Source organism: Pelophylax lessonae (assembly GCF_965119305.1).
Source record: "Pelophylax lessonae genome assembly, chromosome: 4".
NCBI classification, from domain to species: domain Eukaryota; kingdom Metazoa; phylum Chordata; class Amphibia; order Anura; family Ranidae; genus Pelophylax; species Pelophylax lessonae.
Window position 1 is genome coordinate 518,415,728 of NC_138771.1, and position 20,799 is coordinate 518,436,526.

At 44.5% G+C, this 20,799-nt stretch overlaps 1 protein-coding gene across 1 annotated transcript in view; it reads left to right on the forward strand.

The window, feature by feature from the left end:
- Positions 1 to 20,472, forward strand: part of LOC309552745 (uncharacterized protein) — a gene marked incomplete at its 5' end in the record, with an annotated part of 107,712 nt that extends 87,240 nt beyond the window's left edge. The window contains 5 exons of the mRNA XM_082253664.1: positions 1,174 to 1,302; positions 10,532 to 10,607; positions 16,469 to 16,657; positions 18,995 to 19,147; positions 20,287 to 20,472. Of these exons, the coding sequence (XP_082109790.1) occupies positions 1,174 to 1,302; positions 10,532 to 10,607; positions 16,469 to 16,657; positions 18,995 to 19,147; positions 20,287 to 20,329 (590 nt within the window). The 3' untranslated portion in view covers positions 20,330 to 20,472. The remainder of the gene's footprint in view (positions 1 to 1,173; positions 1,303 to 10,531; positions 10,608 to 16,468; positions 16,658 to 18,994; positions 19,148 to 20,286) is intronic.
- Between the last annotated feature and the right edge of the window lie 327 nt (positions 20,473 to 20,799).

Genomic DNA, 20,799 nt, shown 5'->3' on the forward strand with positions numbered 1-20,799 from the left:
GTCACTGTCCCTTTAAATTGTTTTAAATCTCCGTTGTAAGGAATTGATTGTGTAATATGAAATTTAGGATACCATTGCTACATAGGAATAATAGCCTGAAATAGAGTGCATTATATATTAGATGAATAGTTGTATTTTAAAATTTGCAACAATGATGTGAGTGAAGTGTATTTAAGCTTTGCGTGATGACTAACACTCTACGGCCCTGAGAAGACGTCCGATGACGAAACATGCGTGGGGCTGGAGTCTGGAGGTATCGCCATCACACTGGATTGAGTTCCTGCTCGCGGTATCAAGGGACTAGGAGCAAACCCGCATACGACTTTATGCTTGTTAACCTGTGTCAGCGGAGACATCTATAAATGTTAGTGTATCGTGATTTTAATAAATTGAGAACGTGATTTTAAAAAGGTTCTTTGCTTTGCAGAGCTTTCTTTATTATGTCCTGTTTGGGGACACCATTTGAGAGTTTTGGAAGATTGCAGAGAAGCTCCCCTAGAGATTCTGCAGATGATTTCACCCTATAAAGGGTAAACGCCTGTTTGCTAGTTTATAACATTACCAGCCATCGCTTCTGGTTAGTGATTTTGGTCATAAGTGGTGGTGAACCTTTCACTTGGTGTAGTGACAGCATATATGAATAGGAAAATAAACTGTCAATCTACACTTGGAGATTTATTTTATGCATGGGATTTAACACGTGGATTTTGTTACATGAACAGTTGGACTATTGATACATTTTTTGAGCACTTTTGAAAACATTCTGTTACTATTTTCAGAACATTTTTCAAAATCTTTTAATTGTCACTATTTTTAGCACTGCAGCACTTATCTAATTGTTTTTGTTAATTGATCAATTTTATTTACACAGAAATTCACACATTATTCGCACTTTGATATTGTTTTACTTAGGATATTATGAGTATTTAGCATAGAATACTTTGATCACTCCTGTGTACAGCGCTGTTGTTTTTTACATATTCAGCTTGATTAAAGTCACACTCTTTAATGTGTAAACAGAGGGCACTATGTTAGGCACATAATCTGTATCACATAATATGTGTGACATAATATATGACCTTCACATCTGGCCTAATCATGTTATCAGCATTGATATTTGAAGAACAGGTGGTTAATGTGTAAGAAAACTTCTTATCGATGCATATAAATCAGCCGAACTTGAAAATATCCAGGTGCTCCAAATGCCAGCAACTCTCTATCAAGACATCTCCATAATGAAAGTCATGATGGTGGTCTTGGCCCTCCTGCTGAGTGTCACTGTGGCAATGGCTGCACCTCAAGGTAACTTTTAAAGGACAGTATAATTGTTTTTAGGTAGTGCATATTTCAGTTATTATTGCAGTATTTCTAAGCCCAAAAAATAAAAAGGAAATATAATGGGTACAGTCCCAAGATGTGGTGGCTGCATTCGTTTTCTTTTTTGCTTATTGTTCACCAGGTAATACTAAAAATACTACACTTTCTGTCCCTGGGTCACTCGCTCCTCTGCCATACCTATGGAGGGAGCCATGGTTGCCACACTGGCCAGGATTCAAACATGTCTGCTTTTGTTCTATATTAAATGATAGTATGAGGTTAGTCGTTTTACAGAAGCAAAATAAGATTATTTTCTTCTATCCCTTCAGCTCTCAAGGATCGATAAGGACACTTAGGGCCGGTTCACATATATGCGATGGCAGACATCCCATATGATTTGCAGCGCACTGCCATAGCTCCCAACTGTCCCTGATTTGGAGGGACTGTCCCTGATTTTGAACAAAGTCCCTCTGTCCCTCTTTCTTTCTCATTTTGTCCCTCATTTTGGTCTGATCTTATATAGTTGTATATAAAATGCGCTATAGATTTTTCAAAAATTGTTTCCCAGTTATAAACCTTATATGCAATTTCCCAATTGCTGAATTTGTAAATTTTAAAAGCCATGATAATGTAACAGTAGTGATTAAAAAAAAAAAAAAAAAAAAAAAAAAAAGCACTTGTGGGTTTAGCTAATCATTTTTTTTTTTTTTAATATAAATCTTCTTTGAGGGGGTGTGGCAGGCGGTGCGTCCTATAGCTACATACTTCTGCTAATAGGCGTCCCTCGTTCCCATCTTAAAAAGTTGGGAGGTATGCACTGCTCTGCAAATCACATGGGATGTCTGTGTGATGCAAATTCAGCCATACAGATTGAATGACTGAATTCCCATCGCATTCGGACACAACTCGTACAGGACTCTTTTTGGGGTCCGCATCAGAATCTGATCGCATGGGTGTTCAAACCTATTCGATCCGATTCATGTCCAAACTGACAGTTTTCACTGCAATATGCAAACTGATCTGGGGGTGTCATTAACTCTGTATTGACACCCCCAGTGATTTGCATATGGCATTGTGAACTGCCTGCGAGTTGAATGTGATGCGAGAACCCGCAGTGGATTCACAGGGCTCCCGCATCGCATGTGTGAATCGGGACTTAAAGGATCAACAGGTATTTTTTGTACTTGCTGAAAATGTTTTTAGCCTGAAAACAAAAATAAAAACAAATGCAGCCCCTATATCTAAGGCACAGTAAGCTGCAATATATGTGTTTGTTCTTTAATTTCTTTTTCATATATTCTTTTTCATAAATTTGCTATATTACTATAGAAATAAAGATTTGTAGGTTCGCCACCACTGGCAAAGTAGATTCACTGCTACAATGGCTCTGCCTGACTTCTTAACAGCCGCTCAGGTAAGATAATGATCCCACAGGGAGTGCATTGTTGTCATTGAGTTGGCCAACTTCCATTGTGGGAAATATCAGTAAAGTGGATCCTGTATATGTAATGGGCAAATATGGCTTCCCCCATGTACATATACAGTAATTGCAAACTATATGTAGAAGAAGGTTTTTACATCAATATATATTTTTCTAAGTATTTAACCACTTTTCTACGGTGGCATTTTTAAAAAATGTTGCACACATGGTAAAATCTGCTTTTATTTTTTTGCTGGAAATACCTTTAAACCCCCAAATAATCATGAAAAACCCAACGTCTGTAGGAGGCGCAGCTGTACCTGACTTTAATTTGTACTATATCGCTGCTCAGCCTCATTTTTACCATTTTGACAAGGCAAATCTAGGGATATATCAAACTTCAGTATGCAGGCAACCCTCCGACCCAGCCCACATGCCAATACAGTCAATATTTAATGGAGTCAGGAGTAGTAATTTTCTGCATACCCGGGATAGTATATTATTTCACCATCAACATATCTGGGAACTGGCTTTACATAAGTTTGGAATGACTATAACTTTCATAGTCCTACCCCGCTCTGGTGTAATCATCATTTACCTGAATGACTGTAGATCCAAGACCCGGTTCTATGAGCCTCAAAGGGTGTTCTCTATTTAGATCTGATATTTAATGAGACCTGTTTTTTCTTTTTCATTATGTGCAGCTGTTGCATGCAGTGAGAGCACAGTTCTCAGATGCAGTCCCCTCGCAGTCCCCTCTTGACAGAAGTGATTTTGGGTTTAGAACCTACAAAGTTGATCTCCGTATTGTAGAATACCCTTTAGACGCCCTTTGCAACCAAGCTGGCTTATCAAGCACCTGATCAGGAACCTGATTTGGGAGCAGTTGAGGGGGATGAGTGGGAGGAATTATTAGATAATTATAAAATGGTCTCTTCCAGGGTCTCTGATGGTTTGACCCAGATGTATATTTTACACATGGCTTATGTGACTCCAGTTTGTGTGTCTCTCGCCATAAACCCTCTTTTTGCCCCCTATGTCCTCTTTGTGGGCAACATACGGGCACCTTTTTTCACCTTACATGGTCCTGTCCAATAGTTCAGTAGGTTTCTACATGACCATATGGGCTCTCTATCTCTGAATCCCAAACCTTGTTTGCTCAGTCTTTATGGGCAAATTTTAACATATTTTTGCATGAAACACTATTCACTGCTCGAAAAGTGATTGCACGTAACTGGATGCAGACAATCCCACCAAAGTTTGAAACCTGGGTACAGGAGGTGAACTCTACCCTTCCATATAAAAAACTGATTTATGTAGATAGGGGTTGCCATACCAAGTACAATAAAGCATCAGATAGATGGTTAGCGCAATTCGTTACATGTTTGGGTGATGACTGTTGAATTTCATGTTCTATATCATTGACTGCAACCTTTGTTTTTTTTCTCCTTCACTCATTTTTTACAAGCAATGTCTTACTTGCATACAAATGAACTGGTCTATGATTTGATGTATTGGTATAAAGCCACTTCACATATTATTGAATGGTGATTGGCAAATTTGAGTTTCCTTTTCTTTTTTTTTTTTTGTAATGCATTCATTATTATTTCATTATCTGCTATTTTAGCTTAATAAAGTGTTTTTTTCAATATGAAACCCCCAAATTATTAATCATTTTCTGAAAGCAGAGACTTTAAAGAAAAAAAAAAATAAGGGGTCAATTGCAATTTATTTATTTATTTTTTCAAATGCATGTTTGCAGGAAAAAATCACAAACATAAATTTTATTGAAAACATCATATTTTATTTTATTTTATTCATTATTTTATCATTTGGTATTCTATTTTGTGCTTGATTTGAGTTCAGGGGCCAGGTCAATGGTCTTGTCCATAGCAAACTTTTTTTTCTTTGCTGAAAGACTTACCATTCAAAAAAAAAAAAAAAAAAGAAAAAAAGTGGGCTATTGTTTTTCAAGAGTGGAAAGTTCAATGATATCAATGTGTACCTAAACTACCTCATATTATATTACTTACATTCATTGCACCCCCATACCCATAGATAAAGTAAATGTAAGGTATACACAATTTAGGCCTGATTAAAACTGCCATGCTTCTTTCCAATTTAAGTGTTTTTCAAACCGTTATTACCTTGTAAAAGTGTCAGTGACATCATCACTGTGCTATATATAGCCCATGCAGAAAGCAGAGCTGTGGTAGAGACCCAGCAGGCTCCACCCACTACAGGCTCTCTGTAGAAAACTCTGTAGAGACAAGACCAGTCACCCTGCATAAGGAGAGAGAGTAGCAGTGACCAGTCTTTTATACAGGAAGTTCCTGCATATGGTAAGTAATTGTCCTCCCTCTCCGCCTGGAGGGTTTTGGGGTGGACGCGGGCCCTTCTTTGGGACGGTCAGACCCCAGGATTCCCCTCCTTCTAGTTAGGCACCCCCCCTCATGGTTGTCCCTGTGGGCCATCTCGCCCCCCCCCCTTTACTTGCCCTGGGGCTGTGAGGTGGCTTGGTCCACCTCCTGGGGTGAGGGAAGGGTGCTGTGCTGGCCAGGGAATTGGCTGTGGGGGGGGAGCTGTACCTGGTGGGGGCTCCTGCCAGGGCCCCCCCTTCCTGCCTGTCCCATTTTCTGAGGCCTAGGAATCCCTCCTGGTGCTGCGCAGGACTGCCATTTTGCTGTAGCCTGTGTGCTCAATGCACGGTGGCCATGTTTGTGTAGTCTGGCGGCCATTTTGCAGTGGTTTGCCATTGAAAATACCAGCAGCCATGACAGTGGAGGCCTATGGGCGGCGATTTTTGGCGGTGGGAGCCCCTCCTCATCCCCTGGTGCTGACTCCAGGATCTTTTCACTTCCTGATTGCCGTATGTGGAGCGCAGATTATCCTGGTGGCTGCAGGTGCCGGTTTCTGCTGGGTGGTGAGTCTGGTGGGGTCCTCTCCATCTCTGCTGAGGATAGATTAGGTTATTTGTTACTGGCAACCAAGTGGTGCTGACGGAGCAGTGGGGTTGTCCCTTAGCAGTGTTTTTACACCTTTTTTTGTGGGGTCCCCCTATTGACTCATGGCATCTTTGGAGCACATTTCCCCACCTGATCCCCTCTCAGAGGTTGCAGGGCCCTCCAGGTCCCAACCATCCATCAATGCACTCATGGCAGTCCTAGAGTCCTTTGCGTCTGTCTTTGGAGCACATTTCCCCACCTGATCCCCTCTCAGAGGCTGCGGGGCCCTCTGGGTCCCAAACTTCCATCATTTCACTGACAGTGGACCTGGAGTCCTTTGCGTCCCAGGTGGAGGTTGTTTTTGGGCGACAGTCTAGCAAAAGGTTCCCTACCTCCTTCCCCTGCCTCATCTGTCTCCTCAGATTCTGAATCTGATTCGTCGGACGTGGGTCACTCTGCTGGGTCTGCGACCACGCGCCCTGAGTTCTCAGATAGTGAGGATGATTCCTCCACTCCTGTAGCCGCGTACGAAAAGGCGCTGGTAGATGCACTGATTGTATCTGTGCGTGAGACCTTAAAAATGAAGGGCACAGCTGAAGCTGCAACCGAGGCGTCTGTTCCTTTTGGCACTCACAAGCCATCCAGAGCGGCAAAGGTTTTTCATTTCCCCGCCTATTTTGACAGAATTGTCGCTAAAGAGTAGGAACGCCCAAAATGTCCCCTTGTGGCCCTAAGCGATTTGTTATACAGTACCCTTATGAGGAGTCTCTTATTAAGTGAACTGTTCCACCAGTGGTGGACCCTCCAGTCTCTAGATTGAACAAGGCAACCATGATTCCGGTTGAAGAGTCCCTGACCCGGTTGACAGGAAGGCGGAGGCTGTAGCCTGCAATATGTACACTGTGGCTGGTTTGGCACTGATGTTGGTATTTGCCTTTGCACTGGTGTCCCAAATTCTGACCGAGTGGGCTAAGCTTTTATGCCGTGACCTGAAGTGGGAGCAGCTCCCCCCTGCCTTTGCAGGTGGACCAATTTGGTCCAGGGGCTGTAGTTTATCTTTGATGCCCCTCCCCTAGTCGCTAGGGTCTCTGTTTCAGCAGTGATCCTTTGGCTTATTTTTTGACTCAAATGTTGGTCTGCGGACCAGACTTCTAAAAAGGCCTTAACTGATCTTACTTTTCAAGGAGATCACCTGTTTGGAGCTACCCTGGATGACATCATTAAGGGTCTCACAGAGGGGAAGAGTACCGTTCTTCTGCAGTCTAGTAAGGCCAAAGACCCTCGTCGTAGACGCGGGCCATCCTTCTTGGCTCATAAGACGTTTTTTCATCCCTCGGGCGACTGATAAGGGATTAAAGGCTTTCAGGGCCTCCTCTGGTGGATTCAAGTGAACTTGGTCTAGCAAGTCAAGAGTGGGCTTCTCCAGACCTGCGGACAAGGCTCCTTCAGCATGTAGGTATGCCCACACCTGTATCAGGCTTGGGGGGGGGTCTTCACTGGTTTCCGGACCAGTGGACTCCCCTGGTACAAGATAAGTGGGTCTACTAAGTCATACAGTCAGGCTACAAGATTGAGTTTCGCTCTTACCCCCCGGCAAGGTTCTTTCCATCTAACTTGCACCTGTTCCCAGACCGCTTACAGGGTCTGTTTGGGGCGGTGCAAGACTTGTTCCTTTAAAAGGGTGATTGCCCAGTTCTGACATTGAAATGTTTTCAAAGTTTTTACTCAAACTTGTTTAAAGTTCCCAGGAAAGAAGACAAGGTGTGTCCAATCCTGGACCTCAAGGCACTGAACTGCTTTGAGCGGGTGCAGAAGTTCAGAATGGAGTCCATTCGCACTGTGTTGGCATCCCTGCATCAGGGGGATTTTCTTGCCTCTATGAACATCAATGATGCTTACTTTCACATTCCAATATGTGCCGGTCACCAGTGCTTCCTCTGCTTTGCTGTGGGAGAGGAGCATTATAAGTTTATTATCAGTGGCGTTACCCTTTGGTCTTGCCTCTGCTCCTTGTGTCTTCACAAAAGTGTTATCCCCGATGCTAGCATTGTTACGCCAATGGGGGATCACGGTACTGGGCTACTTGGGCGACCTCCTTCTGCGAGTGGAGTCTCCTGCTGCTCTGGTGGAAAACCTGGAGATCATCATACGAACTCTGAGGGAGTTGGACTGGATTCCGAATTTTCAGAAGTCTGCTCTGGTTCTGTCCACAAAGCTGGACTATCTGGGTCTAACTTAGCCAGAATGCTCCTTCCTCTGGACAAACTCCAGAAACTGCAGACTGCAATTTGTCTCCTGCTGTCCAGCATATGGTCATCCCTTCGGACTTGCATGCGGGTGCTGGGCTTGATGGTGTCTACCTTCGAGGCAGTTCCGTTTGCACAGTTCAAAACAAGGTCCCGGCAAAGGGAGATTCTGGGCAAATGGGACAAGAATCTGCAGCCTCTGGACAATCGGATCTGGCTGAGCCGGGGAATGAAAGAGTCCCCAATATGGTTGCTTTGTTCTCCAGCGCTTCGGCTGGGTGAATTCTTCCTTCCTTTGTTGTAGACAATGGCCACCACGGATGCCAGCCTGTCCGGCTGGGGAGACATCCTCGGCAAAAATTCTGCTCAGGGGGTCTGGACACTGGAAGAGTCCAGACTACCAATCAGACTGTGCCTGAAACATTGGACAGTTCGTCTTCAGGGATGTTCTGTGTGCATACAATTTGACAATGCCATGGCCGTGGCTTGTGTCAATCACCAGAGGGGCACAAGAAGTGTCCTTGGCGGCTCTGGAGGTGGCCAGCATTCTAAGGTGAAGGGTTCATTCCAGTCCTCTCCGCCGTACACATTCCTGGGGTGGAAAACTGGCAGGCTGACTACCTCAGTCGGCAGGCGTTGGACCAAGGGGAGTGGTCCCTTCATCCGGAGGTGTTTCATCAGTTGTGTCTCCGGTGGGGCATCCCTGAGGTGGATCTGTTGGCGTCTCGGCTCAACAGAAAGGTGCAGAGGCTTGTGGCTCGGTAACGGGATCCTCTGGCGGAAGCCACAGACGCGCTGGTGGTCCCGAGGGGTCAGTATCGTCTGATTTACGCCTTCCCTCCTCTCAAGCTTCTGCCAAGACTTTTACGCAAGATTGAGACAGAAGGGATTCAGGTAATTTTAGTAGCCCCAGACTGGCCTCGCCGGGCTTGGTACGCCGATCTGGTGCGGCTATTCGCTGACGTTCCTTTGAAGCTTCCTCTCAGGGAGGATCTGCTGTGCCAAGGACCGATCTTCCATCCTGCTTTACAGTCGCTGGCTTTGATGGATTGGCTGTGGAACGCCAGGTGCTGATGGATAGAGGTTTGTCTGAGTCGGTAATTCCAACGCTGTTACAAACTAGGAAATCTATTTCTAGAAAGATCGTGGAAGACGTACATTGTGTGGTGTGAGTCTCTTGGGGCACTTGGCCCCACCAGTGCGGTCTCCGTTGCAGCCTTGGGACCTCAATTTGGTGCTCTCAGTCCTCCAGAAGCCTCCTTTTGAGAATCTTCAGGAGATTCCCCTGCTTATGCTGTCCCAGAAGGTGGCCTTTTTGGTGGTTGTCACCTCTGCAAGCAGGGTTTTGGAATTGTTGGCGTTATCCTGTCGTTCACCTTACACGGTGATTCACAGGTTCTTCGTCACTATCCGTCGTTCCTTCCAAAGGTTGTCTCTGATATTCATTTGAATGAAGACTTTGTGTTGCCTTCCCTGTGTCCCAGGCCAAAACATCCGAAGGAAATTGCCTTGCATGCCTTGGATGTGGTCCGGGCAATTAGGGTGTACCTGGCAGCTATGGAGTCTTTTAGGAAGTTAGACTCACTATTTGTGCTCACGGATGGTCCTCAAAAAGGGTTGTCTGCTTCCTTTGCGACCATTTCCAGATGGATCAGACAGACAGTGATTCAGGCCTATTCCCTCAAGGGTCAGGTTCCTCCTTTCCCTGTCAAGGCACACTCTACTCAGGCGCTCAGTGCCTCCTGGGCCTTCTGTCATCAGGTGTCAGTGATGCAGGTTTGCAAGGTGACCACCTGGTCGTCGGTGCACATTTTCAAAAAGTTCTATAAAGTGGATGTATTGGCATCTGCGAAAGCTTCCTTTGGCTGCAAAGTTTTACAGGCTGCTGTTTAGAGGACCTGGTCCTCTTTGAGGGGGTTTTGTTCTTTTCAGGTCGGCTCCAGGTGTTTTGGTTGAGCTCCTGTTTTCCTGGTTGGCTACTGTTTAGCCTTGGGAATTAATTTTTTGCTGTTCCCACCCCTCATTGTTAACACTGCTTTTGGGACATCCCAATGGTTAAGAAGATCAGGAGCTGTGTCTGTCAATGAATGAAAGAGAAAATGTGATTTTTGACTTACAGTAAAATCCATTTCTCTGATGTGTATTGACGGACACAGCACCAACCCCTCTGTGGAGTTATCATTTTCCTGACACTGCTTGTAACAAAACTGAGTACCTCTAGCAGAGAGAGGAACTATACCCCTTGGGACTGCCCATAGGTGTAGCCAGACCTTTTTTCTGCCTAGTGTCCTACTGTAGGGAGCAGTGTAACCCAGTGGTTAAGAAGATCAGGATCTGTGTCCGTCAATGAACATCAGTGAAATGGATTTTATTGTAAGTCAAAAATCCCATTTTATTTTTGAATAGCCCTATATATTTTCTGCTGTGATATAGAGGCTCCAACCTTCCAAAACTTCACAAAGATGTTACTTATATCTCCTCTAACAGTTGTTTCATACATGGTCTTCAGAAGTGACACACTGAGCCATTTTATACAAGGGAAACCAAAGTTTCTTTTTTTTTATATAATGTTAATAATTTAGAATTCTGGTTCTTTCCTTCAGAACGATGGGTCAATGATTATGACCAACCTCTCAATTATCAGTGTCAGAGCCACCAGAGCATCAGTATGATCATCAGGTAAAAAAAAGTCTCTTATTGCAACATACAAGAATTGTCATAGAGGTTGAGTCCATTATTTCCAAGAGCAAATGTTTGATGATGGCAACTCTCTAACACAATTTTTTATAGCAAACAATGCCAATCAAAGCACCGGTCACTAAATAAAATGGCAAGCTTAAAGTCCTATTCACACCAATGTTAATTTTGGCAGCATATTTACATTTAGTTTTAGTCATAGTCTTTTCACTAAAATGCTGTTTTAGTTTTATTTGTATTTTAGTCATCTGAATTGTTTTAGTTTTAGTCATATTTTAGTCAACTAAAATCTCCAGTACATTTTAGTCAACTAAAAGCTCATACGTTTTAGTCAACTACAAATCGAATGGGTTTAGGCAATTTGTAATGCCTTATTTGAATATTTCTCCAGAATTTCCTTTTTCCACACTCATTGTATTACTGCTGGAGTAAAAAATCGAATCAAATGTTATTATTTATGGTATTAAGGTTTGAACATGCACTACAGACACAGATTTAGCCATTGTGATATATAAAATCTTTATAAATAAAACCAAGTTCATAAACAAACAAAAATATTGCTTTTTGATAAACAGAAGTGCAACTTTAAATTACAAAAAAAAACAAAAAATGTAAACTCTATTTGCTGTATGTTTAAACTTTAATGTGCTGTTATTACCGGCTCTGGATGGGATTGTGTTGCCAATTTAGAAATGGCCAGCAGAGTAGTGTTTATTTTTTTTTTTTTTGCAAATATTTTATTAATTTTCAGTTCAGAGAGAGAACAGAATAGATGCATATGTGTAAACAAAAAAATGCAGTGAATAAACAAATGTCAGGAGTACAGAACAGCACATACATGGTAACAAGAGGGTGTCATTAGCTAGTAGTAATCATCATTTATGGCATCAAATAAACATAAAACAGCCAACAATAACACCCCGAAAGGTAAAGTATGACCAGGCATATCATGACCATCAGAGAGAAAAAAAAAATGGCAGCAGAAATCCCGGCCATAAACCACAGCATCAGCTAGTATAGGTACTCCGTCACTAACCCGTGCATCTCCCTCCCCCCTCCCCGAGCAACTCAGTGAGAGGCGAGGTAATAGAGAAATAGAAGGGAAAGGCAATAGAGAGAGAGAAGAGAAGAGATACAATGTGACAAAAGAGGAGAGAGAAGAGAGAAAAAAAAGGGAGGGGGGGAAGGGGGGGGCAAAAAGGGGGGGGGATAAGGAATGGAGAGGGAGGATAGAGTATGCCATGCAGAGTCCAGTTCAACCCCTGTCCGGAGCGGAGCTCATAAGATTCTTCCCGTTGTCCGACAGGACAAACAGACTCCAAATTGTCCAAGTTTTGTCATCATTTTCCCTGTCATGTTGGGTAGTGAGAATATGGTTTTCCATGCCGTTTACCTCCTCAACCTTGCGTATGCAATCCCTGATATTTGGGGGGTGTTGGGTTTTCCAACGCATCGGAATGCAAGATTTAGCGGCATTGAGAATGTGTCGAACCAGAGATTTCCGATACCTACGTACCGGGATATTGGACAGATGGAGCAGAAAAAAAGCAGGGTCGCTTGGAATCTCATACTCCTCAAATTCTTTAAGAAGGTCACTAACTGCCTGCCAGTATTGAGAGAGTTTCGGGCAGGAACAGAAGACATGTAGCAATGTTCCCCTTGCCTCTCCACATCTCCAGCAGGTATGTGGGTAAAATTTGTGCAGCAGGGAGGGCACCCGATACCATTGCATCAGGAGTTTATAATTGGTCTCCTGTAGATTAGTGCAGGTCGAGGATTTTAGTAAGAGCAGGGTGATATTCTGTTTCTGCAGAGGTGTGAAGGTGCAACCAAGGTCTACCTCCCACTTGCAGAGAGACGGCAGGAAGCACTGCTCGGGTGGAGAAATCAAAAGGTTGTACATCGTAGAGAGGGGACGCGACAAAGTGCCTTCACACGTACAGTGCTCTTCGAAGGGCGTAAGATCACGAAGAAATGACGCTGGGGGCGGTAAAGAATGTAGGTAATGATGGATCTGAAGCGCTTTCCAGAAGGTAAGTTGAAATTTCCCCACATCGTCCGTAAGCTGGGGAAGCGTGGGCCATGCATCGTCCACCAGAAAGTGGGAAGCCTGAAAGAGTCCCTGATCCTTCAATTCTAGGAATGAGGGATCCCGAAGGCCTGGAGCAAAGGCTGGGTAGTAGTGTTTATTTTTATGTCAATTTTCGATTTTGTTTTAGTCATAGTCTTTTGAATAAAATGTAATTTTGGTTTGAGTCGTATTTTAGTTTTATGACTAAAATGCCATTTTAGTTTGTCATATTTTAGTCATCTGAATTGTTTTAGTTATATTTTAGTTGACTAAAAGAGTGTTAATTTAGTTGACGAAATTAACACTGATTCACACCTTATGTTTGCTTTACTTTAAAAAATTATACCCCATGTCGCTTTCTTGGTGCTTCAAAGTGTCTCCAAAGCCTCTATAGATGTCTATGACAATGTTCACTAACAGCACCGGCAATTTTTGAGGGGCTTATATTCAGAGTTAGCTACACTTTCTTTTTGAGGTGTTGCAGGTATGACATAAACTTTTGAGGGGCTTTTATTCAGAGTTAGCTACACTTTGTGTTGGGAGTATTGCAGGTATGACATATCCTAGTATGCACTGGGAAACCAACACATGAACCGGAAAGATGTATTCAGCAGTCACTTCCAGTTCATTTCTATATATTCATGACTTGTCTGCTGCAGACGTCACATCTGGTATGCAGCGTGGAGCAGCAGGAAGGTAAGCAGGGTCTAAACTGGAGCACAGTAACTAGCAGACGGAACACGAGGTGTGCAACATGCGAATGCTATAGCAGAAAGTGAGTGGGGACTGGAGAGAGAGAGCACTGAGCGATGAAGAATGAGCAGAGCTGGTGGACTGGAGCAGGAGTAACTAGCCAATGTCATATGTGGTGCACAGCATGGAAGCAATATAGCAGGAGGTGAGCGGGGACCAGAAAGAGGAAGATAGGCAAACCAGAGGATCAGCAGAGCTGAGGGGGTTACTACTAAGGAGGGGGGATCAGCTGAGCTGGCAGTTACTACTGAGCAGGGGATCAGCCAAGCTGGGGGTTACTACTGAGCGGGAGATCAGCTAAACTAGGGGTTACTACTGAGCAGGAGATCAGCCGAGCTGGGGGTTACTACTGAGTTAGGGATCAGCATAGCTTGGGGTACTATTGAGTGGGGCATTAGCAGAGCTTGGGGTAATACTGAGCAGGTGATATGCCGAACAAGGGTTCTAGTAAACTAGCAATCTACTGAACAAGGGTACTAATGAGCTGGGAATCTGTTTAACAGGGGTACTAATGAGCTGAGGACCTGCTGAATGGGGGTACTAATGAGCCAGGGTTCTACTGGTCCCCTTTAAAACAAATCAACACACATACACAGGGCATATGTCATGCTTTATTCAGGCCTCATGCGCACAGAGCGTTTTTGCAGCTGCAAGTGGCATAGGCGTTTTAAGCTGCAAAAAAAAAACGGTGCCAGCGCGTTCTGAGGGCCGGCGTTACAGCTTTACAAACATATGACGTTGTTAAAGGCTGCTAAACGTTACTTAACACCGCATACCGTGTTAAGCCACGTCAGACGTGTTTTTTTTTTTTTTTTCAAGGTCAAAATCAATGGTTCACTATAGGAGCCCATCTTTGAATGGAAGTCACATCCAAGTAGAATCATGATGATCTGTGCTGTGGGGATCTTGAAGGGGAACTCCACGCCAAAATGGAAATAAAAATGGCGTGGGGGTCCCCCCCGAGTTCCATACCAGACCCTTTGAGTGTGGTGTGAATCTTGAAAGGAAACCCCATGCCAAAATGGGGAAAAAAAACGGCATGGTACCCCCCCCCCCCCCCCCATGACCAAACCAGACACTTCAGTCAGGTATGGATTTGGGGGGAACCCCACGCAAAAAAAAAAAAAAACAGCGTGAGGTACCCCCCAAAATCCATTCCAGACCCTTATCCGAACATGCAGCCTGGCAGGTCAGGGAAGGGGACGAGTGAGCAGCCCCCATCCTGGACCATACCAGGCCACATATCTGCCGTCCCCACCCCAAAACACCTCTTCCTATGTTGATGAGGACAAGGGCCTCTTCCGACAACCCTGGGTGGTGGTTGTGGGGGTCTGCGGGCAGGGGGCTTATCAGAAATACCCCTTGTAGCAAGAGGGGCCCCCCAGATCCCAGCCTTCCCTATGGGAATGAATATGGGGTACATTGTACCCCTACCCATTCACCTCAAAAAATCCAGTGTAGTATGAATAATGACAAGAGACTGTTTTGAAAAGTCCTTTATTAAAAATCTTCCTCAGGTTTTCTACCTCAGGTCTTCTTCTCGGGTCTTCTCAATTGCCAACCCAGTCCTTCCATGAGGATGTCTCCCATGATCATGCCAGCTCCGCTCTTTGTGGCTTCTTATATAGCTGTGGGGCATGGCCACCCGGTGACATCACCCAGAGACCCCACCCCTTGTGTCATCATCTGACGACGCGTGACAACACAAGGAGCGTGATCTCTGGGTGGCATCACCAGGTGGCCATGCCCCAGGGCTATATAAGATGCCACAAACAGCGGAGCTGGCATAATCACAGGAGACATCGTCGGAGGAGGACCGGGTTGGCAGTGGAGAAGACCGGAGGGAGAAGACCTGAGACAGAAGATCGGAGGAAGATTTTTAATAAAGGACTTCTCAACACCGTCTCTTGTCATTATTTACACTACGCTGCCTTTTTTGGGGTGAATGGGTAGGGTTACAATGTGCCCCATACTCATTCACACAGGGGGGGGTGGGATCTGGGGGGCCCCTTTGTTACAGGAGGCATCCAGATTCCGATAAGCCTCCTGCCCACAGACCCCCACAACCACCGCCCAAGGTTGTCGGGAAGAGGCTCTTGTCCCCATAAACATGGGGTGGGGGGGGTGCAGAGCCTCTCCTGCTCCAAAGCACCAACCCCCCCTATGTTTAGCGTGTGGCTTGGTATGGTCCAGAAGGGGAAGGGGGGGGGAGGGGTGTTTACTCGTCTCCTCCCCTTTCCTGACCTGCCGGGCTGTATGCTCAGATAAGGGTCTGGTATGGATTTTGGAGGGGGGTCCCACACCAATTTTTTTTTTTTTGGGTATGGGATTTCCCCTCGAAATCCATACCAGACCAAAGGGTCTGGTATTGCCTTTAGGGGGGACCCTACGCCATTTTCTTTCTTTTTTTTTTTTTTTTTCATTTTGGCGTGGGGTTCCCTTTCAAGATGTATACCAGACTCAAAGGGCCTGGTATTGAATTTGGGGGGACCCCCACAACGTGTTTTTTTATATTTTCCTCTTAAAGATCCTCAGAGCGATCGGACTTGGATGCGACTTCCATTCAAATCAATGGGCTGAAAGTCGTATCAAAGACGGCTCATAGGCAACCATTGATTTTCAATAGAGGCAGAAAAATGCTGCTATAAGCGAATGCGGCTAAAAGAGCATTAACGCCAATGAAAAAAGCTACTAAAAGCACGTTTTTACAGCTTCTTTTTCCTGGCGTTGGCAGTGGCAGCTCGTTATTTCTAATGCCCTGTGTGCATGAGGCCTCAAGCTTAAAAAAAGCATCACAGAAGCATCAAAAAAGCATGTTGAAGTGGTGGGTGCTCTTAAGGTTTTGTTTTTGTTTGTTTTTTACACATATTATCAATCTTCTGCTGCTGCCAGTCAACATCTCCCTTGAAGCTGGTACATATCCTCTCTAGACAGAGAAGACTAACCATTTTTTATCTTGCTAGTACGTGTCTACTGTATATGGAAGGACCATATATTGACTTTCTGTTTCATCTCCCAGCTCGCACGACAATAACCGTGAAGACCGTGTTTGGGATTTCAGCTGTCAGAACACATTCAGCACTACAGCTTCTTGTTCCTGGACCGGATACATCAATGAATTTGACCAAGAGTTCACTTACTACTGCCCATTCGGCTCTGTCATAACTGGCATAAATAGCTACCATGATAACAAGAGAGAAGATAGAAGGTGAATCACATTAGAAATTAAGGATAAGGATATTTTATTGTCATTCCAAAAACATGTTATGCATGTACATAGAGTGCCACTTCTACCACTAAATCCCTATCTCTACAGTAGCTGTATTACACCAAAACGTGTACAATAAAGTTAAATGTGTGTATAAAGTGATACTGTAGCTAGAAGGTGCCTAAAGCAGTGGTGGATCTGGGGGGGGGGGGGTCAATGCCCCCCCCCTGAAAATATTACCGATTCCACTCCAGTCTCCAGTCGAGTCTCCCTCTCCCAGTGCCGCCCGAGTTTCTCCAGCAGGCCAGCAGCGGCAGTGGAGCCGAAAGCTGGCCTCTACTGCAGTGCACTGGTTGCTATCGCCGCCTGGCGTCTAGCAACCAGTGACGTCACCTGAGGAGGAGAGTGAGGCCCCAACATTCACAGCGGAGCCTTCTTCCTCCTCCACCGCGTGCCTAGTGGAGTGTTGGCTCCACCCTCCTCTTCCCTCCAGTATCTCCTGGCTCCAGGCCAGCACTGAGAAACTGAGTGAATGAACCTATAAAAGTGAGTACAATTGAATTAATACATGCCTAAAATCACACATTACAATCAGGTATTAACCACTTGCCGACTGCGGCACGACTATTTACGGCGGCAGTCAGCCCCTCACAGGCAAAGTGACGTAGGACTGTGAGCCTCCCTAACATATCCACGCGTGTGACCGACGGACCCTAAGGACACACTTAACCCCTCCTTCTCCAATAAAGTTAACCCCTTCAGGGAAGGGCCAGTGTCATTTTTACAGTAACAGTGCATATGTATAGCACTGATTACTGTAGTAATGTCACTGGTACCCCCAAAAGTGTCAAAAATTTCAGTCAGGGGTCCGATCTGTCCGCCACAATGTCGCAGTCCCGCAAAAAAAATCGCAGATCGCCGCCATTACTCGTTAAAATAAAAACAATAAAAATGACAAAAATCTTTCCCTTAGTTAGTAAACGCAATAACTTTTGCGCAAACCAATCAAAATACGCTTATTGCGATTTTTTTTTTTTTTTACCAAACATATGTAGTAGAAAACAAATTGGCCTAAAATGTTAAAAAATTTAGATTTTTACATTTTTTGGGGGGGGAATTTCATATAAAAAAATTAGAAATATAGTTATTTTTGCAAAATTGTCGCTCTTTTTTTGTTTATAGCGCATGATCAAAAAATTGCACAGGTGATCAAATACCACCAAAAGAAAGCTCTGTTTGTGGGAAAAAAAGGACGTCAATTTAATTTGGGTACAGCGTCGCATGACCGCGCAATTGTCTGTTAAAGTCACGCAGTGCCGAATCGCAAAATAGGGCCTGGTCAGGAACAGGGTAAAGTCTTCCGGGGCTTAAGTGGTTAATGAAAAAAAAAAAAAAAGTGCTGCCCTTTGTCATCAATCCTAACCACTTAAGGACCAGGCCTTTTTCTGTCACTTTACAAGTTAAAATCAGTATTTTACCTGCTTACCTGCTCTGTGCAATGGTTTTTCACAGAGGAGCCTGGATCCTCCTCTTCTTGGGTCCCACACCGGCACTCCTGAGCCCTCCCTTCTGCCGGGTGCCCCCTTTTCCTGCCACTAGTACTGTCCCTACCAGGTGGAGTTCCTCTCCGTAATCTATGAACTCACAAATGAGTGCCAAACCTGGGAGCCAAGGACGTAAAAAAAGACTCTGCCTGACCCAAGATGGTTGTCAGAGTCACATGGAGCCCATTGGATGCTTCCCCAGTGAACCATAGAGGAAGCGAGTTCCTCCTGACTTTCTTTCCAACTTCAGTAGGGCTGTAGAAGAGTGCCACCTGCAGTGGAGAAAGTAGACTTGTACCTGCCTATCCACTTCCATCCTCTCAAAACATAAAACTCATAGATAGGCCTTGTACACTATGATGGCAGTATTGGCACTCTAGGTGAGGTAATTAACCCCAGATATTTAAAGCAAAAGATTATCTCAACAGCTGCACACCTGATATAGACGGAAGGGGGCATTGGTGCCTTTCTTCCTAAGGTCCAACAACAATCATTGCCTGGATTATAATCTGGGCCTGCATCCTTTTGGGGGTCAATGTTTTGCAGGGACCTCCTCACCCCTTTTCTGGTCATTATTAGATGCTAACACTAAACCGTTTTCAGTAACCATTTAAAAAACCATATCTGCTGTTATGAGGGTCACGTGGTGGTATTTACAAAGACAGGCTGATTAACACAGAATTGATACCAAGTACTCTGTGTGGTCAGCTTAGATAAACTTTCTTGAACTTCTGCTCTTCCACAAAATTATTTTTTCATGACCCAGAACAATAGCAACATCTTTAATTCTTAGGTGGAATTTCCTTTGCTGCCAAGGAGAAGCAAAAGTTACCCGTAACTGCAAATGGAGTGATTACGTCAATGACTTTGATGCCTACTTGAGATGGAATGCGCCTCCCAACGCGCACCTGACTGGTGCACACAGCTACCATGATAACAATAGAGAGTATGTATTTTACTAAGCTTCTAGTCATAATACAATTCTTGCTAAGACGGACTCCAATCAGGAGAACCATTGAGCATATACTGAGTTTACAGCCCCCCTACTGGGCTTTGGCTTGATATAGTTAGGGATCCTTGAGCAGTGGCAGATTAATATCCCACCTACAATGATCACAAACGTAAGGGAGGCAACGTCTCACTGACATCCACTGTAAGCAGTCACTTTTACACTGATCGCCAATCTTAGACTCATTGCCATTGATCATCAACAGAGCATTTCTCCAATGGCAGCTAGTTATAAGGCAAGTCCAGTAATGTGTATTAATTTTGGTAAAAGTAAAAAAGGCAAACCCAACACAATTCAGAGGGTTTAGGGCTCCCCCTTATTCAGGGATGAGAAACAAAACTGCACAAAATCATACAAGTCATAATAACTAAAAGCTGTGTGCACAATGCCCAGCCTCTGTGTTTACAAGTGACAGCGTACTTCTCCCAGAGGCTCCACACAGAGTGAACTGGGTGGAAAAAACAAGTTGCGGCCGCAGAAGATAGTAGTTGGGTGGATGCTGAATAGTGAAAGGTATGTAGAAGATGGCAGAGCTTTGAAGGCAGGGGGGGGTTGAAAAGGAGGGCAGTGAAGAGGTGAGGCCAGGAGGGAGGGGTGATGGAGGCCAGAGCTGAGGAAGGGTACAGAAGTGAAATATGTATGGGGATATAGAAGTAAGGTGGTGTGTAAGAGGGATCAACCCTGCACCCTGTGCATATTGCACTCATGAGCCCTGAAATCCATGCATAACACACTCCAGCCCCTCCCACCCTCCCCCTCAGCCCAGCACTCCAGTGAGCACTGAAGGGGCAGAGCAGAGAGCCAGTGAGAGACAGTCAGGTCTCTTTGCTCAGAGTGGAGATGGAGTACTGAGTGATCAGCGGTCTTTGATCACTCAGTTCTCACTGCGGCAGGGGTCAGATGTAGCATCGATCCCACTTAGATGAGTTTAAATGTTTTTTTTTTTTTAAAGCTGTACTTCTCTTTTAAAATGGACTCTCTCTGGATTGAATTCAACCACACACTGGGGGAAGGGTAGCAGCATGTGTTTCTTCTTGATCATTTAACATGTATTTATCATTGTGTTGTGTTTTTAGGGACAGACGCTGGAAGTTCTACTCCTGTGAGAAGAATGTTTGAGCCAAAGATAATACTGCCCAAAATATTCCAGCAAATCTAGAGACTTGCTCCCAGATATAATACCACCTCTAGCCTCCTGGTGGTACAACAATTTCTTCTTAACATGAAATAATCCTGGTGTGTTATTTAATGTAAATTGGATTTTAAAAATATGATCACTATCCTACACTTCCTTAATAAAGAGTCTTGCTTACAACCATGTCAATAAAAGTTCCAAAAAAGTATATGTGCACAATACCTGAAGGTTCTGGACTGTTATTTTCTCATTGCAAGCTGGACATTTCAGTGCATCCGACACTGTCAGGTTGCACCTCCAGTCTGTTCGGGAGCTCAGTGATGCCCTGGTCCAGATCTGAGAGTAAATACCCCAGGACACCATCTGTTGTCTCATTAGGAGCATGCCCCAACATTTTCAGACATGCATACAAGCACGTGGGGCCAAACAAAGTACTGAGTACCATTATGAGTTG